Source organism: Drosophila mojavensis, unplaced genomic scaffold, assembly GCF_018153725.1.
Source record: "Drosophila mojavensis isolate 15081-1352.22 unplaced genomic scaffold, ASM1815372v1 contig_16, whole genome shotgun sequence".
In the NCBI taxonomy this organism is placed as follows: Eukaryota; Metazoa; Arthropoda; class Insecta; order Diptera; family Drosophilidae; genus Drosophila; species Drosophila mojavensis.
The window spans coordinates 6631381-6655592 of NW_025318693.1; the positions used below are offsets into that span (position 1 = coordinate 6631381).

The 24212-nt window shown below is 40.5% G+C and overlaps 9 protein-coding genes across 9 annotated transcripts; 4 read left to right on the forward strand and 5 right to left on the reverse strand.

Moving 5' to 3' along the window:
• Nucleotides 1-125: 125 nt before the first annotated feature.
• Nucleotides 126-1182, reverse strand: LOC6573217 (chymotrypsin-1). Its single transcript, XM_001999271.4, has one exon. It carries the CDS (start codon nt 1124-1126, stop codon nt 308-310), a length of 819 nt encoding a protein of 272 aa, XP_001999307.1. The 5' UTR covers nt 1127-1182; the 3' UTR covers nt 126-307.
• Nucleotides 1183-2406: 1224 nt separating this feature from the next.
• On the reverse strand, nt 2407-4291 carry LOC6573216 (chymotrypsin-2). The gene is made up of 2 exons (XM_001999270.4): nt 4079-4291; nt 2407-3148 (listed from the first exon to the last, which is right to left on the reverse strand). The coding sequence occupies exons 1-2, from the start codon at nt 4261-4263 to the stop codon at nt 2518-2520; spliced, it is 816 nt and encodes a 271-aa protein (XP_001999306.1). The 5' UTR covers nt 4264-4291; the 3' UTR covers nt 2407-2517.
• A 95-nt stretch (nt 4292-4386) lies between these two features.
• LOC6573215 (chymotrypsin-2) lies at nt 4387-5352 on the reverse strand. Its single transcript, XM_001999269.4, has one exon. The coding sequence runs from the start codon at nt 5325-5327 to the stop codon at nt 4464-4466; it is 864 nt and encodes a 287-aa protein (XP_001999305.1). The 5' UTR covers nt 5328-5352; the 3' UTR covers nt 4387-4463.
• Nucleotides 5353-6229: 877 nt separating this feature from the next.
• Nucleotides 6230-7185, forward strand: LOC6573214 (chymotrypsin-1). Its single transcript, XM_001999268.4, has one exon. The coding sequence runs from the start codon at nt 6291-6293 to the stop codon at nt 7098-7100; it is 810 nt and encodes a 269-aa protein (XP_001999304.1). The 5' UTR covers nt 6230-6290; the 3' UTR covers nt 7101-7185.
• A 1258-nt stretch (nt 7186-8443) lies between these two features.
• LOC6573213 (chymotrypsin-2) lies at nt 8444-9378 on the forward strand. Its single transcript, XM_001999267.4, has one exon. It carries the CDS (start codon nt 8483-8485, stop codon nt 9335-9337), a length of 855 nt encoding a protein of 284 aa, XP_001999303.1. The 5' UTR covers nt 8444-8482; the 3' UTR covers nt 9338-9378.
• On the reverse strand, nt 9359-10233 carry LOC6573212 (chymotrypsin-2). The gene has a single exon (XM_001999266.4). It carries the CDS (start codon nt 10216-10218, stop codon nt 9409-9411), a length of 810 nt encoding a protein of 269 aa, XP_001999302.1. The 5' UTR covers nt 10219-10233; the 3' UTR covers nt 9359-9408.
• A 923-nt stretch (nt 10234-11156) lies between these two features.
• LOC6573211 (chymotrypsin-2) lies at nt 11157-12055 on the forward strand. Its single transcript, XM_001999265.3, has one exon. It carries the CDS (start codon nt 11157-11159, stop codon nt 11952-11954), a length of 798 nt encoding a protein of 265 aa, XP_001999301.1. The 3' UTR covers nt 11955-12055.
• An 895-nt stretch (nt 12056-12950) lies between these two features.
• Nucleotides 12951-14729, reverse strand: LOC122756833 (piggyBac transposable element-derived protein 2-like). The gene is made up of 2 exons (XM_044007457.1): nt 14447-14729; nt 12951-14144 (listed from the first exon to the last, which is right to left on the reverse strand). The coding sequence occupies exon 2, from the start codon at nt 14119-14121 to the stop codon at nt 12979-12981; it is 1143 nt and encodes a 380-aa protein (XP_043863392.1). The 5' UTR covers nt 14122-14144; nt 14447-14729; the 3' UTR covers nt 12951-12978.
• An 821-nt stretch (nt 14730-15550) lies between these two features.
• Nucleotides 15551-18561, forward strand: LOC6573210. Its single transcript, XM_001999264.4, has 8 exons — nt 15551-16010; nt 16064-16208; nt 16264-16599; nt 16801-17132; nt 17192-17279; nt 17332-17680; nt 17888-18009; nt 18062-18561. The coding sequence occupies exons 1-8, from the start codon at nt 15725-15727 to the stop codon at nt 18420-18422; spliced, it is 2019 nt and encodes a 672-aa protein (XP_001999300.1). The 5' UTR covers nt 15551-15724; the 3' UTR covers nt 18423-18561.
• The last annotated feature ends 5651 nt before the right edge of the window (nt 18562-24212 follow it).

A 24212-nucleotide genomic window follows, 5' to 3' on the forward strand; every position in this document is an offset into this window, starting at 1 on the left:
CGTCAATTTCAATTTTATGACTTAAAAATTCGCACATTCGGAATTTCCATAGGCTGTTCCTTTTCAACTGTCCAAAAACAGGTTCATAAAGTGATAATGAAATAATGGACATCTTTATAGGCTCATAATTTGTTCATAAATATTTTATATGCGATATATACGTGATAAAAATTTACAGTGTTTGGACTTATGGTCTATAGTCTTCTGGTTTGGTTATATTTGTAGGTACATATATACATTTTTGTTCGGTTTGGCTTCTATTCGCCTGTTGGCTTTGTTCGACATGCCTTGACGTCTTCTACTTCTTCTAAAGGGATTTTTCCAGCTCGACCTTCGTCTTCTTAATCCAGTCTAGGTAATAGGCCACCGAGGCATACACATCCGGATAGCCCAGAGCACAGGCTTCGCCCCAGTTGACCACGCCCACCAGCGTTTGATTCGCATCGACGAGGGGGCCACCCGAATCGCCATGGCAGGATCCTTCGCCCTCCTTAGTGAAACTGCAGATGTGTCCATCGCCCACCCAGCTGGCATTGCGCACCTGGGCCCTGCACCTGTCGCGCTCCAAATAGGCCAGATCGATCTTCTGCAGCTGGGTTACATAACGTCCCCAGGCGCGGGGGCTTCCCCAGCCGCTTAGGGTGACCTTATCGCCCGTCTTCAAGCTCTGCTTGCTGGCCAATTGGATGGGCTGTGTGCGATTGTTGAAGACAATGGGCGTGGCTGTGTGTATAAGTGCGATGTCGTTGTGGTACATTGGCTTGTCGTGGCTGCTGTGCTTCGCGGCCGCATCCACCAGATGCTCAGCGCCGGGCTTTGTGTAGTCATTGGTGCCAGTCACGATCTTCAGATACTGAATAGACCATTCCAAGCAATGGGCAGCTGTTAGTATCCAATGCTCCCCAATGATGCTGCCACCGCACACATGCTCGCCGAAGGTGTTCATGATGGAGACCTGGTAGGGGGCCCAGCCCTCAGGTGCATCTGAGCCACCAACGATGCGCGACTCGGGTCGCACCACGTCCAAATCCAGCTGACGGCTCAGCTTGCGGGCCAACCTCACGTGGCGTGCGAATCCACACTGGGCAAAGATCAGCAATGCGCTGACCAAGATGAGGAACTTCATTTTAACACTCTGTTTGGGTTTGCGTTACGCGACTTTCAATTTCGAATTGTGAAGATTCTGCTGTCTGGTTTTCCTTTTATAGTCGGCTACCTGTTGCCCTTATCGGCGGTCAGCTTTCTTTGAATACGCGAATCGTTCAGATAAGAGACTCAGACTCGATTCCTAGTAAGTTCCGCAAGTGACATTACCATAGCCAACAAGTTGATAAGCACAAAATTCTCGCTAAGCGGAAAAGTACCTCCAATCAGTCGGTTGACTGGTAGCGAATCGACAACAAATTACTCATACGCCGCGTTAGCGAACTTTGAGCGACAGCCAATCTCTGTCGCGCACACGTCTAGCGCGTCATCGATAGACGCCACCTCCGGAACTCTCCATTTCACAGCAGACAATAAAAAACAATAATAATATGTACTTTGTCTTAATTATTCCTAAATCATTGCCCACTCAAACACAAGTCAATCGGGCGTGTAGAGCTACTGCTCTACACTGCTCCAAAAGATTGTAGTCCAACATGATTAGCTAAATGTTTAAAGATCAATATATTCCATATATGTATATTTAAAAACAATAATTTCTTGACAGCTAACAAATCATTGCCACATAAGTCATGCAGTCCTGGGTTTACTCCAAAAATAAAAAAAATGATTCAAAATCAATGATTAATATAAATGATTACCCAAAGCTAACAAAATATTATGAAATTTGGTGTTGAGGCAAATTCTGTCAATTTAAATCGATAAACCTCAAATCCCTCAAGAAAATTATATCTTTTAGTGAATTTTGCCTGGAAGTAGTATAAGACTCATTTACTTAATGGTCCTCTTATAAGAATTTGTGCTCATTTTACAGAGTCTCATGAGGCATAAAAAATTAGTCATATTCAACTGGAATTCATTCACTCTATTGAAACTTTTCAAAATGTAAAATGAATTTCCTCCCTTCAATATTAATGACGAATTCATAACTTATTTGATTAGCGTCATATCGGACTCCACTATATATTACTTAGAGTACTCAATACTATACGGTTTATCCTGATTCAAGTGTTATGTTTCTATTATCTGTCTATCTGATATGAATGTCATCAGCAACAGATTAAAAGTGGGTTATATTATAGTTCGTATCATATTACATTTAAAGATATCTCAAGCAAACTCTCCAATAAAAATTAAGTGAATTGGGAAAATCTAATTCTCGTAAAGTCAAACTTTAGGGCCAGCCAAATTTGTCTCACAGTGTATTTGAAAAGATTTAAAAAAAAAACCAATTTTCAAACATTTCTTTCATTGATTGTATTGTAAGGAAGCAAAGTGTTAATGTGGGTGCAAGAGTCCAATGATTACAGCGATACCATCATCCAGACGTCTGGCCAAGATTACGGACATGACTTACGGTAGTTTGATAGCACAGCCCTTGATCGTGCTCTGAATCCAGTCGTGATAGTAGCTGACACGCGCAAAGACATCCGGGTAGCCGTGGCCACAAGGCACGCCCCAGTTGCCAATGCCCACGAGACGACCCTTGGAATCGACCAGCGGACCGCCGTGGTCGCCGTGACAGGCGCCGGCACCTACCTTGCCCACGGCACACAGGTGTCCGATATCCAGGTCGGGTGTTTGGAAATAGGTGGAGTTACAGCGAGCTGTCTGCACATAGGTCAGCTCCAGTTGTTTCAGATTGTCGACAAGTTCGCCGGTCGTCTCGTCGAGGCCCCAGCCCGTCATTGTCAGCTTCTCGCCCTCGACCAGATCGTCTACGGCGGCGATCGTTATGTTCTGCGTGACCTCGTCGTAGGCCACCAGCGTTTGCATCTTGATCAACGCAATATCATTATGGTACAGCGGCTGATCGAATTTGCAGTGCAGTATGATATCCTCCACATAATACTCCCAGGCTGGACCTGCCCATTCATTGGTGCTCATCACGACCTTTACGTTGTTCTTGCGCATGCCCGCCAGGCAGCTGGCCGCGGTCAGGATGTACTGATCGTGTATGATGACGCCGCCACACATGTGATTGCTGCAAGAGATGGGCGAGCAATTAGGCTGGGCTTTGCTTGGGTTTACTTGGTTATATAAGGTTAAGGACAAGGTCGATAAAAATCAGATTAAAGCTACATTGTATTTAACATGTTCAATCCCCGCATTGTAATAAATGTAACAGCCAGAATAATGCACCATAAAATATATTATCTGCCTGTTACAATATATTTATATAAATAGTAGCATACCCTAAATTTCCTATTGAATGGACTTCGGCTTATAAAAAGAACCCATCAAAGTTTCGGATAAACTACATAAATGATATGCTGTTAACTTCAGAAAACCTTCTTCCTATCTTTTTAAGTTAAGTGATATAGCTGTTATCCAAATATTTATTTAGGTAAATGAGTGTTATAAAAAAGTTAGTTAGTTTTGATTATTTTGTATTGCTACTGTACAAAGTAAAACTAAATATTAGACTAGAATTTTAGTTAGGATGCGTGATGATGGCTTGCCGTCAAGGATATGTAGTTCTATCTCGAAGCTGTGCTTCAGAGTTAATGTGTATGAGCTTGTATATTTGATTGTAAGTCTAAGTTGAAAGGTTTTCCCATATTTTATCCAATTATTTTTTTTTTATCATTTATATTTATATTATCCAATTATTTATTTATTATTTATATTTATAGCAATACTTTAATCATAGTATACAATTGGTCAAAACTGTTCACCATATTGGCATTATATATTTTATTGTATTTTATTACTATTAATAAATTTATCATTTTTCGGTTGGTCTTCATTCATGTGTTATTATTTATTAATTTATTAGTATTATTGTTGTTATTATTATTTTTATTATTTTTCAAATTCACTAGATTCACTTCACTTTCTCAATACATCCACTTGATGCACACAATCTGCTTTGCTTTACATGTTATATAACTTATTATGCATTCGTATGTACCCGAACATATTCTGTACGGAGACCTGATAGGGTGCAGCGCCCAAGGCCACCTGTTCGCCGCCGACAATGCGAGAACTGAAGTCAGGCGCAGGCCTCGATGGGAAGAAGCGTCGCTGATCTGCTCCTTGTGAGCAGGACAGCAGCAGCATTAGCAAGGAGAGCGATACTCCGATATGGTAAGACATGTTAGCAGCTCAGTTGAAAGTGGACTGATCTAAAGGTTGGCCCAATGGCAAGCAGCTAAGTAATGCCTTGGATATTAATGACCCGCCATAAAGTTGGCCTAATATCAATCAGAATAAAACCAATTGTTGTTCGATACATGAAAATCCCATAACTTTTATTGAGGCAACTAGAAATCAAGAGCTGATAATGGACTTATGGCCTAGGCAATAGTCTTGCCGCAGCCTATTGTGATGGTGCGTATCCAATCGTTGTAGAAGGCCACGCGACTGTAGACATCCGGATAGCCGAGGCCACAGGGCACGCCCCAATTGCCGATGCCCACCAGCTGCTGCTGGGCGTTGACCAGTGGTCCGCCGGAGTCGCCATGGCAGACGCCCTTGCCCGCCTCCATCTTGACGCACACATGACCCAGATCCACGTCGTCGTCGTTTTGCAGCACCTTGCGGCACTCGGTCACGGGCAAATAGTTGCCCTGCGACTGCAGCAAGTACTGCGAGTTGGTGCCACCGGCCCATTCGGTGCCCCAGCCTGCAAAGGTTAAACGCTCGCCCTCCTGCAGCTCATCGATCTCCGAGAGCGTTGCCTTGGCCACATGTGCATTGTACTCGATGGCCCCCGACAAGTGCAGCAGCGCAATGTCGTTGTGATAAAGCGGCTTATCAAAGTTACAATGGACGTGTATCTGGTCCACATAGTAGCCCGGCGCCGTGTTGTTCCAGGAGCTGACAGTGCCCGCTATGGCAACCAAGTTGCGTGGACGCAGGCCAGACACGCAGCTGGCGGCGGTCAGAATCCAATAGTCATCGATAATGACGCCACTGCAGAAGGGGAACCCGAACTGATTCTGCAGCGAGACAATCCAGGGCCAAGTGCCCATCGGTGCCTGCTGTCCACCCACCACGCGCCCCTGGATAAGTTTCGGATTGGAGTGCAGCTGCATCCCCTCGGCTGACTCGCCTGGCAGCAGCTGCTGTCCACGCAGACGCAGCCCCTCTGCAGCGAGACAGAGACAGAGGCAGAGATAGACGCTGAGCGGCGAAGCTGATCGCGAAGTCGACGCCATTGATGTGAAGTATTGAACTGAAACTGAAACTCATTCACGATCAGCTCTGGAATTACACATCGGCTATGGCTTATCGCTTGGTTATGACTTCTTTATGGTCAATGGCGGGACGATAAGTTTTGTCCACTAATTGGCCCTGGTGCAGGCGGACATGATGTGCTGCACCCGGGGCCCCCGCCCCGTCCATTTAGCCCACAGTGGTATCTCCGCCCAGTTTATAGACCCTCCAATTGAGCCCATTTACCGTGCGGGTTTTATCCAGCTCATCGTAAAGATATGCAAACTGATATGGACTTTATTTACATTCATAAAGATTTGACCAGTTTGTTGCTCTAGCCACGCATTCCGCGATAGCCACTGTGTCAAAAACTTTCCAGGTGCAATAAAGGGCTACACTGAGAGAAACAATAGGACAGACTGTGGGCTCAAATTGGGTGTATGCTTTGCAATTATTGCTGGGTCTATACATAGATCATATTCATATTCCTGACCAATATATCCTATATTTATTTTATTTAATATATATAATCACTTGAAGGAACTGAATCACGAGATATGGATATGGACACATACATATATGGAAATTTCTGAATAACAGTCCTATTGCATATACTTCTTGTCGTATATAGATATAGTAATCAGAATTATTCGTTTATCTCGGAGAGTTGACTAAAGCCCGAATTGTAGCATTTCAATTTGAGCTTTCAGTCTTCGAAAATATATTAAATTTATATTGTTCTCTAAGCAATGAGATTAAACTAGGATTAAATAGATAGTGAAAGGGATCATACTACTACTAAGCCAAAAAAAATTCGTTATTTAAGAGATTCCAAATATATGATTTGATAGCCCTATTTTTTTCCGAGTGTACCTAGCCAATATAAAAGCTTCGACTAAATACTTTTAGTTTTTCATTGCTGGTCATTAATTGCAGTTCACACGTAGTTTCCATCGTCGATCGCCATGGCTGCACTGAACGCGTCTTGGCTGTGCCTTTGTCTGCTGCTGGGCAGTTCCATTGACGTCAGCTGGGCTAAGCGTATCCATCATAAATATCCACAGGCATATGGCAATCGCATAGTCGGCGGCCAGGAGGCAGAGGAGGGGGCGGTGCCTTATCAGGTCTCAATACAAACTAGCTGGAAAACCAATATCTGCGGCGGAGTGATCATCGATGAGCGCTGGATCCTTACGGCCGGCCATTGTGTACTGGATTTCCCCATCGACGAGCTGCGTATTGTGGTGGGCACCAATGACAGACTTGTGCCCGGGCAGATGCACTATGTGGACGAGGCCTTCGTGCATTGCCTATACGACATTCCAGCCGAATATGCGAATGACATTGGCCTGCTCCACTTGAATAAGTCGATTGTGTTCAACGAGCGCACGCAAATTGCCGAGCTGAGTACAGAGTATCCGCCAGTCGGTGCTACAGTTACGCTCACCGGCTGGGGCTCACCGCAGCTCAATTTTCCAGCCGTAGAGCGATTGCAGACCATCAACCTAACTGTAATCGATCACGGCGACTGCCGTGCCGCCTGGGATTACACGGATGGAGTCGACATAGGCCATATGTGCACCTTTACGAAGGAGGGCGAGGGCGCCTGCAACGGCGACTCCGGCGGACCCCTCACGTGGGAGGGCAAAGTGGTGGGCGTGCTGAACTGGGGCGCCCCGTGCGCCGTGGGCAAGCCGGATATGCACGCCAGCACGGTCTACTACGCTGACTGGATACGCCGCACCATGTCCCGTTGCAAGCAGCGCGTCAATTGAGACAACTCATTGCCTATATCGGTCTATATATATATACGATATACATTAGATAATATGTAATTGCCCAATACATGTTTTAATTGCATTCGTGGCCAGTTTAAAGTTCTCTTGGAAAAATTGGATATTCCCTTTTGAATTTATGAGTTTTTTTTCATTGAACAATCATTGGCGCTGACTGCCGAGCTGTTTGTTTTTATTTTGTGGCTTCATAAATATTATTAATTAATATCTGATGTGTGTGTTTAGGATATTGCGGCTTGTTTACTTTTATGAAGTATTTAGCCCCTGACTTGGTAAACACTTTATCTTTATGTGAACTCGATACAGTTGCTTACCTATGACTGGATCGCTGAAGCTCAATAAGGAAATGTTGCTCATTGTAGAGAATATGAAAAATTCAATTGCACACTTCTTGCAGTGTATAATTATTTCATAAGAGGATTGCTTGGCTTAAAAAATTTTATGTAAATGAAAAAAAATTTTAAAACAATTCATGTTCTTTATTTTGAATAAATGTGTAATATTATTTTAATTAAACGCGTCTATATCCAATTTTTAAATTTGTAGTATTCACTTAAAATATGTCTTTGCACTAAACAGAAACGCTAACCAAAAATTTCTTTAGTTATGGAAATGATAATTAGGCTACCCCAGATAACCTTTTAGATTTTTATATTATGATATCTTTACAGAGTAGCTTCATATTGGGAAGCTTTATCTAAACAAAAATACCATATATACGGTGTGGCTATCACAAATCAAGTTGGCGATAATTTATATATTTTCAGTCATCTTCTAAGTCTTCTCAGAAAGGGGTTTCAGGAGTGCCTAAATGTATATTAATAGTATTGGCACCATTACATACTTCTAGTCTACTCTTAAGCCTTCAAATTTGTACTGCTCCAATGCACTATTGTTTCATTGTTTAGAAGACTTTAAGGACTATCATCGCCTATTCTTCATTATAGTCAAAATTATTCCTTGACAAAGACCCGACTCGTCTTACCACAACGTCAAATGGCACGCCCAAATGTATGCTAAATTAATTTTCCACTTCAATATTTTCAATTTTACAGAAGGCCGGAAAGAAGGAGCTAGCAAACTTGTGAGTCCCGTCTGGTTAGGGTATTTGAGGGTCTACATGCCTAAACCTATATCGTGTTCTCAGCATTGTCGACTCATCAAGGCAGTGTCCGACTGCGATATTAATTACCTTCAACAAAATCGTAATTAGAGCACGTCTATATCAGTTTATGGGCTAGATATCGACAGTGGACAACATGCAGAGCGATTTATGATCTAGTCAAAATTTGGCAGAGTATAAAAGGAAAATCACGCCGTAGAGGCGCGTTTAATACGCGTTCACAGATTGAGCTGTCAGTATGTGGAAAGAGTTCATAAGAGTCGGAATAGTCCTGTGCCTGCTCAGCTGGAGCATGCCAGCTGAGGGCAAGCGAGTGCCAGAGCTTAGCGCCGAGAAGCTACAGCGATTCTCCCGGCCGGAGACGGGCTCACGTGTCATAGGCGGCACGGATGCCGAGCTGGGACTGGCTCCCTATCAGATCTCGCTGCAGAGCATGTTCGGGGATCACATGTGCGGTGGCGTCATCATCGGTGAATACCACGTACTCACTGCCGCCCATTGTGTCTATGGCTATAATCCGCCGTACCTGCGCGTTGCGACTGGCACCGTGCACTGGATGCAGCCCGATGCCAGCTACTTTGTGAAGGAGTATTGGGTGCACTGCAACTACAATTCGCCTGACTATCACAACGACATTGCGCTGATACGGCTAAACGATTCAATCAAGTGGAACGAGTACACGAAGCCCGCCTTGCTGCCAGATGCACCGCTGGCCAATGGCTCGAAGCTGCTGCTCACGGGCTGGGGCTCCACGGAATATTACCGCGATGCGGGCGACAGGCTGCAACAGGCAACACTCACGTATGTGGACTACGCCACCTGTCAGGAGATAATGGGCGGCGATGAGGGCAACGGGCCCGGACACATATGCACGCTCACGGACGAGGGCATGGGCGCCTGCCATGGCGATTCGGGTGGCCCAGTTGCCTGGGATGGCGTCGTCTATGGCGTAGTCAACTGGGGCCATCCCTGCGCCATTGGCTATCCTGACAGCTATGCGTCGACGTATTACTATCGCGATTGGATAGCACGCACAAAAGTGGAATCCTCCTGCAAGGATTGCCACTGCTATGCGAGCAATTATGGCGTCTGATTGAAATAAAACAAAAGCGAATCGATTTCCATTCAAACCAACAACAATTTAATCTTTATTTCAAGCCGAGCTTATGTAGTGCACCGGGCATTGCCGCTGATTACATTGCGTATCCAGTCGAAGTAGTAGTAGACATTGGCCTGCACATCCGGAAATCCCTTGGCGCAGGGTCTGCCCCAGTTGACCACGCCCACCAGGTAGCCATTGCAGACGAGCGGCCCGCCCGAGTCGCCGTGGCAGCCACCCTCGCCCTCCTTGGAGAAGGTGCAAATGTGGCCCACGCCCATGTTGTCCGTCTGATTGAATATTTCCAGGCACTCCTCGAGCTTGACAAAGTTCATGGAAACCTTTTGTAGATTCGGATTGGCCTCGCCATTCGGCACCTTCGACCCCCAGCCGGTGAGCACAACCTCGTCGCCTTCGCGCAGCGGCCCCACGGGCAGTGGAATGGGCTGGGTCAGCTCGTTGAAGGTTATATTCTCGCTAACCTTCACCAGAGCGATATCGTTGTGCATGTAGGGCTTGTCGTACATGCAGTGCACGTGCACCTCCTCCGTGTAGTAGACGCCGCCGGGCTCCGCATAGCGATTCGTGCCCGTGACCACAACTATAAACTCGGGCGGAAAGTTGACGACGCAGTGGCCCGCCGTAATGATCCACCGCTCGTTGAGTATGGCACCGCCGCAATTATGGAAGCCCAGCACCGGCTGCAGGGAGACCTGATACTTGGCATACCCGACTTCTGCCGTCTGGCCACCCACAATGCGCTCTTCCATAGACGCTCCGCCAGTTGCATCCATATCCATCAGCCGCTTGGCTCTAGACAGCTGCTGATGCTGCTGCAGCAGCAGAACTATTAGGCAAATGTGAAGAATTTTCATCTTTTCCGTAGGACATACAAAGACGGACTGAAATGTAAAAATGCTATAAGAGTTTTATCGAAGGTCTATTCGCCAGGCACTTTATCAGGGCAACTTTATGGATGCCTTCGACCGTTTACGATTGCTCGAGCGATAGCCAGAGCATTGCATATGCTTAGACTTGTACTTGGGTTTTTCGTGCTGACCAAGTTCAGTTCTTATGGGTCCCATTTCCGTTCTTTATCAACTGGTACAAAGCTAGATTTTTATTGGGAGCATGTTAATTTTGCAGGATGATAAAAGCTTTTATCGAGGCATAAACTATTAAATATTGTAATTACTTATTCGATATAAAAGGTTGATATGCTGACTTTGACTCTCAACTCTTCAGTTACTCAACTGGAGCGGAAAATTGATTTTTTGTTGAATGAGAATGAGTCAATATTCTGTATTGACTATTGCAAACATTCCAAGTTATCAATCTTTCTCTTTTTATTTTTCTGAAATGAAAGGCTTAAGGTATAAATTAATAGCAAAATATTACTTTTTCCCAAACCAGTAATTAAATTACAAAACCTTTTTCTTAACCTTAACTCGAACTTGGAATATTTTTTAACTTTGAATATCCTTATAATAGTTATTTTAGTTCTTATGTATGAACTTTTTATCATATACATGGTCTGTTCCTATATTATCGAAATTTCATACAAATTAAAACTAAAAATTCCAGATATTATTCAAATACACCTCGTGGATATATTATCGAGGTCCGCTATATTTATCAATATTGTCGACTCTTTTATCATCTATTATATAGACTATTGCTTGACCATTAATTGATACATGTAGTCATAAATCAGTTAATTGTCGATATCGAATGCACTTATGTTCAGTCGATCCACCTTATCGCCATGGAACAAGCCGGTGCCGATCAATCAGTCGTCTCTTAGCTGTCAACTATGACACAATACAAGCTTTGGCTATTCCCACTCTTATTTCTGGTTATCCTGCTGCTGCCACGCCCCGCTGAGCCAATTGTGGGCGGCCAGAATGCTGCTGCCGGCGATGCGCCCTATCAGATCTCGCTGCAGACGCTGGCAGGCGGCCATCTCTGCGGCGGGGCCATAATCTCCGCCAGCTGGATACTCACGGCGGGGCACTGTGTGAGTGGCTGGCCGGCGGATCGACTGCGTGTGGTCATGGGCAGCACACGGTATTCGGAGCCGGGCGCCGTGCACTATCCTGCGGACATCTACCTGCACTGCAACTACGACCGGCCCAAGTATCACAGCGACATTGCGCTGCTCCAGCTGAACGAGAGCATCGCCTTCGACGCACTCACTCAGCCCGTGCAGCTGGTGAACGAATCCTGGCCCGAGGGCAGCTCGGAGCTACTCTTCACGGGCTGGGGCACGCAGTCGGCGGGCGGTGCCACGCCTACGCAGCTGCAACGCGTGCAACAGCAACACATACCGAGGACAGAGTGTGAGGCGCGACTCGATGGCTACGAGGACGTTCAGCTGGGCGCATGCCACGTGTGCGCCTTTCGGGAACGGAATATTGGCGCCTGTCACGGCGATACAGGTGGTCCGCTCGTCTATAAGGATCAGCTCGTTGGCATACTCAACTTCCTAGTGCCTTGTGCACAGGGTGTGCCCGACGTGTTCATGGACTTGCGCTACTATAGCGAATGGATTAGACGCACGATGTCGGGCAATGACAGATGTGCTGGGGTGCAAGAGCAGACTATCAATTAAGAGCTTAGGAGAGTTTAGGTTATTGAAAATTCGTGTTCTATATTATGTATGTATTAATCTGCTATGCTCGAAAGATTATTAAATTTAAAGAGAGTTACATAGAGTAAGTCATTGTTGAAAATACAGTCCACTCTCGTCATTTCAAAAATGGGATATTTTTAACCTCTCATTAATTTAAAGTTATCACGAGTCCCCTAAAAAATCTCGTTATATTTCAAACAATGTTCATACATTTTTATGCACTCAGTGAATTTTTTGTCGTTGAAAAAAATTTTACTACACGTCTAATCTATAACACATCTGGTTAGTATCTGGTTAGTAGTTCAAGTGAATGAAGATAATGTTGTTTCAGGATCCCTAACCGAATGTGAAATTTTATCTACGTAAGATACGAATGAAAAGAGCATGAAGATGAAGAACATTTGGCAGAGGTATCAGTTAAGGTAGTAAGAGCCTCATTGGATAAGTTACAGAGTTTTTGTTTAAGAAATGTCACTTTTTTCCTTAAAAATAATTATTGAAATGTCTGAGCAGCAGCAATGTGTTTCGAAGCAAATCCGAATAATTGAGTTATTTTAAAAGTTTGATTAATTTGAACATACATTATGTATATGTAAAATAGCAAAAGGCTTCTGATCATCTTTCATGAATTAGTTTCAAGTAATGAAATACGTTCACACTTCAACCAGACAAAATTTAGTCAATCAAATTTATTCATTAGCCCTTTATATGGCACCACGTCCGATTTTGATGCGTTTTGTTTTATTAGATAGAAAACTGAAAATAAAAAATACACTTTTTTTTCGTTTTTCAAAATTTTGATTAAGTACGATTTTATAAAGGAAAAAGGATTTGTTGCAGATATGCAACAGATGTGCTTAAGGGGAAAAAAAATTACTGATAGTTCTCTGGGTATTTAGAAGAACGTAATATTTAATTTGGATATTCTTAAACTATTTAACATATTATTATATTTATTTAATGACTATACGACTATTTATCTTAATAATATATTTATTAAACTTTAATTTAAGTGGAAATTTTTAAAACAATTGTTTCTCTTGTTGAAACATAAGGCCACTTCACATTTCCCACCCATTACTTGCGAGAATCCCGTACACTTCGGGTACTTGCACCTTATTCGTTTTTCACCCCACAAAGGCCAATGTCCAAATTCATCCTGCCGTACCATTCGATTTGGCACGCGTTGCGTAGGACCTCTTTGTTTTCTTTGCTGCAATTCGTTTTCGAGCATAGAACTTCTTTTTCCTATTATTGATTTGGTATCAATTTTTGTTAGCACCTCTGCAATATTTATCCGAAACTCGGAAGATCCTAAGAGTTTAGTGATTGATGCATTCACGTGAACGCGTTTGTACAAAAGCCAAGCATTACTCACTGTCAAGTCGAGTAGATGGTAAAAAATGCGAACCTGCCAGCGTCTACTTCTTAGTAAAATTTTATATCTTCCAATAATGCTGTCGATCAGATCAACACCTCCCATATAGCTATTGTATTGTGCTACTGCAAAGGGTCGGTCAATATCTACGTATTCCTTTTTGGCTTTGTTGAATCGACGTGCTTTGTCCTCTGGTAGTATTCCAGCATAGTTGGATGCCAATGATACGACTTTATTATCCACCCATGATGTTACTGATATGTCAACTCCGTCAAAATCAGCGACATATTCTACAGACGTACCACTTGGATGCTTCTTCAAATTAATATTATCAATTGTTTTGTTATTTTGAATTCTTTTTCTTCGAATAGTACCCAAAGCTAAAATTCCTTCATCCGCTAAGTATTTCAAAATGGGCAATGAATTGAAAAAATTGTCAAAATAAATTCGAAAGTTCAGATGCCTGGGCACTTCTCTGACCATTCTAACAACACAGTTTGATGCCGCACCTAGATCTGGTTCGTTAGGCAAAACTTTGTTTTCATTTCCTGAATCTATCTCAAACTTATAGCAGAAGCCTGATTGACCGCTAAGAACATAAATTCTATATCCCCATTTATGAGGCTTGTCCTCATCCGTACCATCCAATTCTTCTTTGTCTGGCTCGAAATCACTTTTTTCATTGGCAGAAAACTCGAATTCGTCCTCGCTCTCCAAACTATTAAAAAATCTTGCGATTTTCGAAGGTGTCAATCCCCTTGCGGACATTATTCCTAAGTAAGAAATACTGTCTACAAAAATATAAGTATGTGTAGGTCGGCCTCAAAGAAGAACATAAAACACATAAGACAATCCAAAATAAATTCATAGCAACACATAATGACACAAAACAATAAAAGAATTATATAGTGACATATAAAACATAAGCAAATAAATGGTATGTTGCATAAATGCAACAAAATTGAGAGTGCAAAAAAGAAGTCCTAATAGTACTTTGTTGCATATCTGCAACATACCGATATTCAAGAGTTACTCACAATACACAACAACAAACCCAAAAACTTGATTACAAACGCATTATTAATATAGTTACCTTATTTAAAAAGTAGTTGTTCGCAAATTAAAAATTTTTGTTATTAGAAAAATTTGCAAATATAAAATTGATTTGGACACCATATACACAATTCACTAAATTGGCGGGAAATTTTAATATTTGTATGGCAAGACATGTGGACAAGTGCGACCAGCTACAAAAATCGAAAAAACACATATTTCTGACTTACAAAAAAATTTGCTATACCACTTTCTTGATACCCATTGCGAAATAACTCAATTTAAACGGTATGTTGCAGATATGCAACAAGGCCGTATAAAGGGTTAAAATCGGGTGTATGATGATCTCAATATTGAGTCAATCTTTTCTAGTGGGAGGAAGTTTCCTTTTTGAAGAATTTTGAGATCTAAGAGCAGGAATATCACTCTCGCTGTGCTTGGTCCATCTAGGCGCATTCTTTCACTGCTCCTCCCCCTCTGTTATCCAAAAAACTCAATGCAATAAAAACAAAGGAATTTTTGGTATCTCTCAATTGATTAGATTACTTTCGAATGTTTTAAAAATAAATTCATTATACTGCAGACTTCTAGAGTTAATGTACAGACACTTGCTAGAGCTAGAATTGTATTTAAAAATAATGCCGTCAGCTCATAAGTGATTCAGTGAAATTTTTTCCGCTTATCGAATGTCAATTTGAAATTTCTTTGAAAACAAAAATAAAAGTTCCCATTCTCTGTTATCAATGATATAAAAAATATGACAAATTTTGTTTGCCAAAAGTTTTGTTTGAGCTTTAGTCACGTCTTTTATCTTTATGCGAGTTGCTCGATTATTATTATTATTTATTTTGTTATTTTTTATTGAAAGTGTAGCTGATAAGAAATGAGATATAAGCTAGGGTGTGGCTAGAAAACACCCTGCGGTGTATGAAATATATATCTATCTATATATCAAATGTAGTATTATTTTATTAAAGAAAGGCTTTCGAAGCAATAAGATTTTATATATGATAATATTTAAATTTTTTAAGACATGATTATAAATATCATAAACGTATTCAAGTACATAAAACCCCATAAAATAGTATAATAACAGGGTATTTAAGAGTTAGCTGTCTGCATTGAAACATGGGTGCTATGAGGCGCAACAAGTTCAGTCGATCAGCGATTGTCACGGTGAAAACATTAAATCTAAAACAAATAAATTACTAAACGATTACGAAACGAGCTGAAAAAGTTAATCAAGAATTCTACAAATATATATAAAAGAGAAGATATATCTAACAGTTGAGTAAAATACATATAACAGTTTCACAATATGCAAGCGGAACATAATCTTGGCGAGCACGCTAAGTGGAAGCAAATCCAGGAAAATACCTTCACTCGCTGGGCCAATGAGCACTTGAAGACCGTCGGCAGTTCCATAGACAATCTGGAAACGGATCTGTCGGATGGTCTGCGGCTGATTCAGCTGGTCGAGGTGCTGTCGCAGAAGCAATTGCCCTCGCATTGCCAAGATCCGAAATTCCGTAGCCAGAAAATGGACAACGTTTCGATCGCCCTCACCTTCCTAATGAATGAGGGCATCAAGATTGTAAATATTGGTGAGTAGAAGAGAGTTTAGCTGGGCACTCGGAGCTAATCGCAGCCATTGTAGATTCTACGGACATAGTCGATGGTCGATTGAAGCTGATTCTGGGTCTGGTGTGGACCCTCATTCTGCACTACTCCATCTCGATGCCCGTTTGGGAAGGGGATGAAGAGAAGCCGCCAGCAGAAGTTACGCTAACGCCCAAGCAACGGTGAGCTTTATCTTTCTTTCCGATACTAGGCCTAATCTAAGCTTTGCCTTTGCAGTCTGCTTGCTTGGATACAGTTCAAGATTCCCTACATGTCCATCACCAACTTCACCAGGGACTGGACCACGGGCAAGCCAATAGGTGCTTTGGTTGATGCCTGTGCTCCCGGCTTGTGCCCCGACTGGGATCTGTGGCATCCCGAGAACTCCGTGCAGAACGCCACTGAGGCCATGGAGCTAGCTGATGCCTGGCTGGACGTGCATCAGCTGATCAAACCCGAAGAGTTGGTCGATCCCAATGTGGATGAGCAGTCCGTCATGACTTACCTGGCGCAATATCCCAACTGCAAGCTCAAGGATGGCGCACCACTGCGGCCCAAAACGGATCCCAACAGGTGAGAGATGATTTCAATAATGTACATAAGAAATGAAGGTGAATGTAGATAATGCTCACGATCTATCTGTCGATCCCTAAAAGTATGCGTTATTTTACCCATAACTTTTAATATGTTAAAGTCTACTTTTAAATGCATAAATCTCTATTCTTCTTTTTATTCAGGAGTTAATCTAGTTCCAATTGCAAATTTTCATTACAGCATTCCCATTGTTGTACCCATTACACCTATGCCTGAGCCTGTCATCGTGCCCGCTGAGGTTTATCCAGGCACCGAATCTTATCCAGCGGAACTATATCCGGAAATTGAAAGTACACCCGCCGAAGTTGATCCCGGCTATGAGATCGTTCCTGCTGAGGTGCATCCGGGTGATGAGATCGTCCCTGCTGAAGTCCATCCAGGTGATGAGATATTTCCTGCTGAGGTGCATGATGACATTTTGCCTGCTGAATCTTATCCTGGCCCTCGACCCAATGGCCTCATGGATGGGGAGCCCGCCATCGTACTTATTGATGCCTTTGAGAGAATAGATCGTAAGTTCTATCAAATATCTATCTAGTCTTGAAATAACTTTTCTTTACGCTCTATTTAGCAAACCATAGGACTGCAATTGGAAAGCTATACGATCTGTACGACTCTAGCTACTTGATCACGGGCAGAGCCTTACCCGATGCCCAGAGGTATTTTGGTATTATAGAGTTCCCTCAGTATTATAAGGTCCTCCATCGATAGATTTGCCATTAACTTTGTGTTGGAGAACAACGATGTAGCCCTGCACATCAATCCTCGATTCGATCAACAATGTGTTGTCCGCAACAGCCAGGTACGTGGCTCTTGGGTCCGTGAGGAAAGGCAGTCCACATTGCCATTTCTGTTTCGGCGCGGCGAGTACTTTGCCATTCAGGTGCTCGTCACACAGAGTTGTTATCTGATATCCTTCAATGGCCATCACATGGAGCCCTTCGTACATCGAATGTCATACGCCAAAGTTCGTTATCTCGAAGTGGCAGGACATGCGGAGGACATACGCATACATCGTTCTGAGGTTCACAGCTATCCCAAACAATTCATAGATGGAATGGTAAGTATTGAATATATAATCATTTGCATATTTGGTATAGACAATTTATTAATTCTTGTGCAAGATTTATTACTTGTCTGAACATATCAAATAACAATTATCAATTCTATTTGCATTCTCGATATGAAGATTTTAAGCTTCGAGTTTTTTTTTTTTTTTCTTTCTCTGATCTTAATTAAAATAAAATCTCCTACTACTCCCTTGTAGCCTGAGCCTTACATACCGTTGGATTTACATTCCACCAATTACAATAACGATATCGAAGTGGAGCCACTCAACGAGGGAGATAGTTTCCTTTTCAGTGGGGAAATCGATCCGAAGTGTGAAGTGTAAGTTTAATAAATCTGAAGCGTCTCTTTTATAGTAATATCTCTTCCCTAGATTTGAGATATCGTTTATATATCCGAATGCAGCATACAGAGACTTTCCCTTCCACCTCAAGTCCCTCTTCAAGAAGAATCAATTCGTAATGAATAGCAAAATAAATAACGAGTGGAGCCGCAACGCTGTCTCCAATCGAACCCCATTTCGCAAAGGCGAACGATTTACCATTCAGGTGCTCATCACAATCGACTTTTACCTGATAGCCATAAATGGTCGACACTTTACCAAGTTTGCCCATCGGATTCCCTTCCAAGGCGGTAGCTTACTCAGAGTCCAGGGTGGCATTCACGATGTCAAAATGCATCGCACTAGAGTGCTGGACTACCCTCAATCCACATTGCAAAGGCAAATTTTGTGAAGACTTTATGCAGTTCTTACGGCTTAAGTTGAAGACTATTTTTATTTTATGAATAAAATTAATATGAATAATAATTAGAGAATAGTTTAAGAATATTTATAATATTATATGTATTATAGAGTTCCTTAGTTTTGAGTTATATGCCATCTTACCCTGATTTCACATTTTTAATGGGATATATAAATATCCAATATTAATTTTTCAATTTCCTTTCAGCTTTTCAAAATTATATAAATTAGAAAAAAGAAAAGACTTTCTATTCTTTATAGTATCTAACTTCTATATATTATAGCACATTAAAGAGCTATGAAAGAAAATTTCAACTTCCGAGTTAGGGTATCCTAGTCTAGCATATGTCTTTAAGTAAATTTTCCCTACGAATGAATCATGCCTTAAGTAATTTTTTCACATAGATGAAAATAAGTTTCGACTCGCCTAGACAAAATGTAAAAGTTTACACACAAACAGTTTTTCCTCTATATTTTCCGCTTTGCAGACGAGTCAATGCATAGCTGTCCCTCAGTATCGGATATCGATTAGATTTGATTTAACAGGAAATTAGCTGAGAGGAAAGAATACTGCGTCAGCGAGAAAGTGTTGTTAGGATTTTGATTTACGAGTATGTCCATGTCAAATGGGATTGTCTGCTACGCTATGCGCGCCGCCAATACACGTGTCGCTGCTCTAATTAAGGACAGGTAGACCCAAACGCAAACACACACACATAGTCTTAGTCATGTTCGAAAGATATGAAATGCTCGACGCGGTTGCTGTCAAGAATTGCTCAAAAAGATATGGAAATACTGAAAATATATATATATATATTTAATTTTCGAAATAATATTTTGCCAGACGCTCTCAAATGCTCACATATAACGTATATATACATATTTGAATATATGGCATGGTAATGGCTGAGAATTTTCGAAAACCAGAATTTTCAGTTGCTGCATTGACTTCGAAGTGTGCGGAGCATTTGCGTGTCGTGTCTAACGTCTAACAGGGAATACGCGGCGTATACGCAATCGAACGTTTCAAGTGCCAAAACAAAAACGTGTAGCTATATATACATACATATGCGTATATGTACATATAGTGTATATATGTGAATATATACATAGACGATATACTATATGAAGGCGCGTGTGTTGTACATATAGCGCCCAATAATTACTCAATTAGAGCATAACGTAACAAGATCGAGCAAAAAATGTCAAAGTATGTGCAGAGATTTTTGCCTTTTGAAGGCAACAGTTGAAAATCTAGAGACAGAAAATATGTGTGTATATATAGGTTTATACATATATGTATATATGCGTACGTGTTTAATAATATGTGCAAGCAAATGAATATATATATGTTAGGTGTAGATTATTCAATTTCTGAGCAATTATTTCCGATTTTGCAAAATAGTTGCCATTTCTTTTGGGTATTTTTGATATTTTTGACAGGCGCCTCCCGAGTGCGCGCTGGAGTCCCTAGTCAAGTCGGATCTCGCGCCAGATGTTTGGGCCTAACAATGTAGTTGATTCTTAATTTAGATACAGTTGCACGCCTCAGCACACCTGAGTGAATATATTCAGTGGAAGAATTACAAAGACTCTCCAAAATGAACTCTCAAGAATTTTTTTGAAATATTGCGAACAATTCTGATGTTTCGCAATTTTGTGTGTTTGGGCATGAAATGGACTTTATTTTTGGCTATGGTCAAAGGCAAAACATCAAGAGAGGCAAAATGTGTGTATGAGAGAACTTACAAGTGAGAGCGTGATAATGAACGGGAGAGAGAGAGAGAGAGAGAGAGACTTTTAGCCAATTGTTTGCACGTGAATAATTGGAGGACGCCAACGCGACGTATGCGTAACATTAAATTATAAACAGCTGCTGACAAGCCATAAAATGCGAGCACAAAAAAATGAGAAAGAAAAATGAACTATAGATAATATAAATTGTACATAAATTATTTAATTTTCGAATTTTTGTTGTTTCTTCTTTCTTTAATATAGTTAATAAGAGTTATAAGAGATATGTTTGATGCGTAGCGGAAACAGATACAGATACAGATACAGACACAGAAAAAAGACAAAGCATACCTCTTCTTCGCCTCACGTCCTATAGTAATATTGAATTTTATTCTAGCTGAAAATTCAATAGAAATTTTTGCAATGATAAAATAAGAAGCAATTCATTTGGTATACCGGTCTATTTCATTTTTAATTATATATAAATAACATAAATTTGAGCAGAGATTTTGCAAAAAGTTGTTTGAACCCCGCGCGAAATACAGAATGCGAATAAAATCTAAGAATTTATGTTATAAGCTGATCGGGTTAGTGAATTAGTCATGCGACATGCCGCAAAGAACATGCAGCAGCAGCAGCAACAGCAAACACATTTATTTGCTTTCATTTCATATTTTTTATGAAATCTGGCCACTTAATATAATATATATTAATGGTTTATATAAAAACATATATTTTGGTGGATATTAACGCAAATTATGAGTCACGAACGGAGGGGGCGAATTCGTCTAGCGAGGGGCTCTGAGTACAAATGACAATACGCCTGCAATTGGCAACAAATCAAGCATGCTTAACAACAAAAATAATAACAACAACAAAAGAACAAGAACAATTGCCTCTATTTATAAAAGAACAACAAAATCAGCTGCGCGCAAAAATCATCAAAAGTTGTTTGTGGCAATAGCGCCAAAAGCTGCAGCTGCTGTTGCTGCTGCTGCCTCTGTCGCTGCCGTTGAGCACAAGAGTCAAGACTGCAGTCGACGTCAACAGCGACGCCGTTGTCGCTGTCGTTGTCGTTGCCGATGTGCGCTGCAAGCAGCGAAAATACAAAGCACAAAACATGCAGCAAAATAAATATTGAAGAAATTATGTATTGATGATGATCAGCACAGTGCGTGTTAGTTGAATAGAAGCACTTGCAGCATATTTTCAGTGGACATATTTCAACTATGGGATACTTTCAATATACTCCATAGTACTACACCATATTTCATTGCTTATGTATTTTTTTATACACAATTGTGTATTAATTATGATTAATTTTATATACCTTAGACTATCAATTAGCAATATATTTTTCATATTTTCTATATAACTTATACCTTAAAATTTGCGAATATTGTTATCATGTTGATATGGAATCACTTATATACTCTTATATACATCTTGTCTATATCATCTAAATATACATTTTCCAACTATTTTAGACTGCTGCTATGCAGATGTCCGCTGCTGTAAAATACTGCGAAAATAATAATAAAGAAATTGAGCGAAAACAGAAAAAAATAAAAATATATGAATGAGCTGCGCGCGATTTGGCTGCATAAAAACATTGAGCAAGGAGGCGAACCGAACTCAGTCGAACTGAGAAATTGCGACGAGCAGAACATTAAAGATTACAACCTGACTAACGACGACAGCAACAACAACAACGAGTCGCTTACCAAGTGCCAAAGTCAAGTTCCCCAATGTGAACAAAACGCTCGAGCAAATCAAACGGAACAGAACGCGCGCAGCTCATAAAATATATAAATAAATAAAAATATTGAAAGAAATATTTTCAAAAATATTTGATAACGAAAGACTCAAAGTGCAGAGTGAACAGTATTACAAAAACAAAATTAAAAAGATAAATATATTTTTTTACATAAATAAATTAAAAGCAGAAATGGCAGCACGTAAAGTGAGTTTTCCATTTCTCTGTGTGTCCCCATCTTTGCTTTTCACCTGTGCACACACAATTTCCTAGACAGATATTCCATTTGCATGCTCTTTGGCCAGTGTTGATCAAGTTGTTTGAATTTTGGGTCGGAATGGAGGACATGTGTTTTGCATTACCTTTTCATAAAGCACAAAAACCAAAACAAATTTAAAATATTTGTCAATTTATTTATAGAGCACATTTTCTCTCTCTGTATGTGTGTGTGTGTGAATATGCAGTTGTAGTTGCATATAAATTAAAAATAATTAAAATGGAAGTGAAAATTTATTTAGCATTTCGTTAGGTGCGCTGCTGCTGCTGATTCATGCCCCAAGGCAAACGAGCCAAGTGGCGCCTCACGTTCGTCTTGCTCAAACTGTTTTTGGTGCGACGCGCGTTTGGATTTATTTCCATATTGGGTTCGATTTTGTGTTTTAGCCGATTTTAAGGTCAGTCAGTCGTCGCACTTGGGCTACTTTAAATGGTCAATCTGCGGCTCCCTTGGGAGCACGTCATGAAGGACATAGTTGCAAAGTCAATCGTAATGAGCTTGGCTAAAATGAACGAGATGAAGTTACCTTATGGTATGGTAGTGTAACCTCTATAACATTCCTTCTAGGAGCCCAATCAATTAGGAATCAAGCAATTCATAATTCCCAATTATAATTAACTTTTGACTAATTTGACAGAAGTTAACAAGTCTTTGACTAGTCATTGATAATTTAAGAATTCAATCATAAAAATCATGTTCAATCAAACAGCAAGATATCTTTTTTTGACAAATTTGAGTAAAATAATTGAAAACTACACTTGTCTATCTTAAGTGCGAAAGCTAGCTTTGTGAAGCTATCAATCATATCTATCAACCTTCAATCAATTAGTGTTTTAATCATATGGAAAAACAAAAAATTACCTTAAGTAGGCCTTGAGCTACTTAACAACATTATCAATCAATCATTTATCGATCAAGTATATTCATAATTCCTTTTTGGTTGGGATATCTCATATGCTAATTAAAAATAATTAATTTCATAGAAGAAACAATAAAAATTTCCTTCCAGTATCAGTCAGACAGCATTGTAAATTTTGATATTGCTCTCATTGATTGCAGCTAAATGGAACAAAATTTAATGTACGCAATGTTCAATCAAACAGCCCTCCACTCTACGTTGTTTTTGGATTATTAGAACAAGCCTCGAATTTGGCGAGAATATAAAGCAGATCAGCTGTTCAATCAATCAGCATTCGAAAATCGACTTAATTTATGTTTGTTTTCTTCTTCTTGTTATTTTTTGTTGTCTAATTTGGCTAATGTGTAGAATTCCTTACCATATAGAGATAGTCGTTTAGGCATCATTTGTTTCGCCCATTCAAATGTCTCGCTTGACATCACCCCCGCCACCCCCTGGACGTAGTCACCTAAAAAAAATAAAGGTGTTCGCCAAATGCGATCCGCAAAAAATGCCAAATATTTGACTACACTTATTTATGCACATTTCGGGTGTGTGTGCGTGAGAGCAATATTTGAGGCTGAGTGCATGAATCATATTAAGCATATGGAATTTTTTTGTTGTATACAAAAGCCGTGCTTTCTTGAAGAAATAAAATTGAATATAACGTAATTAAAAACTCATAAAAGCTGTTAAAATTCAGTTTCTTACCATATATTCAATATACATAAATATTCTATATACATTTATAATGGAGCAGAGTGAAGGAGAGGGACTTGTTTTTTTTTTTTTTTTTGACTCCTCTCAACTTTTTTTTTACTAATAATATACATATATTTATTTATATGCAATTTCAATATTCAATTATCTTTGAATAATTAATCAAACTGATCTTAAGAATTTGAAGTCAATTTTGCTTGAAAGTTAAAGTTAGTAATTATTGGAGTGCATACTTTACGGCGAAGCTTGGAAATTTAAACCAATGCTCGAGTGATTATAAACGGTACATCAGTACTAAGAAATATTGCATCATCAAATTTTCTATATTATAATTCAATTTAATATACATACATATGAATGTGTGTGTGCAGTCAAATTTTAAACAAGCCATGTGACT

Coding starts and splice junctions, on each gene's coding strand:
- LOC6573215 (XM_001999269.4), bottom strand. CDS start 5,327: ATGGCGTCGACTTCGCGATCAGCTTCGCCGCTCAGCGTCTATCTCTGC.
- LOC122756833 (XM_044007457.1), bottom strand. CDS start 14,121: ATGTCCGCAAGGGGATTGACACCTTCGAAAATCGCAAGATTTTTTAAT.
- LOC6573216 (XM_001999270.4), bottom strand. CDS start 4,263: ATGTCTTACCATATCGGAGTATCGCTCTCCTTGCTAATGCTGCTGCTG. Junction 3,149..4,078: donor TCCGTACAGAATATGTTCGG/GTACATACGAAT, acceptor CATCTCTTGCAG/CAATCACATGTGTGGCGGCG.
- LOC6573210 (XM_001999264.4), top strand. CDS start 15,725: ATGCAAGCGGAACATAATCTTGGCGAGCACGCTAAGTGGAAGCAAATC. Junction 17,280..17,331: donor GCCTTACCCGATGCCCAGAG/GTATTTTGGTAT, acceptor CTCCATCGATAG/ATTTGCCATTAACTTTGTGT. Junction 17,681..17,887: donor AACAATTCATAGATGGAATG/GTAAGTATTGAA, acceptor ACTCCCTTGTAG/CCTGAGCCTTACATACCGTT.
- LOC6573212 (XM_001999266.4), bottom strand. CDS start 10,218: ATGAAAATTCTTCACATTTGCCTAATAGTTCTGCTGCTGCAGCAGCAT.
- LOC6573214 (XM_001999268.4), top strand. CDS start 6,291: ATGGCTGCACTGAACGCGTCTTGGCTGTGCCTTTGTCTGCTGCTGGGC.
- LOC6573211 (XM_001999265.3), top strand. CDS start 11,157: ATGACACAATACAAGCTTTGGCTATTCCCACTCTTATTTCTGGTTATC.
- LOC6573213 (XM_001999267.4), top strand. CDS start 8,483: ATGTGGAAAGAGTTCATAAGAGTCGGAATAGTCCTGTGCCTGCTCAGC.
- LOC6573217 (XM_001999271.4), bottom strand. CDS start 1,126: ATGAAGTTCCTCATCTTGGTCAGCGCATTGCTGATCTTTGCCCAGTGT.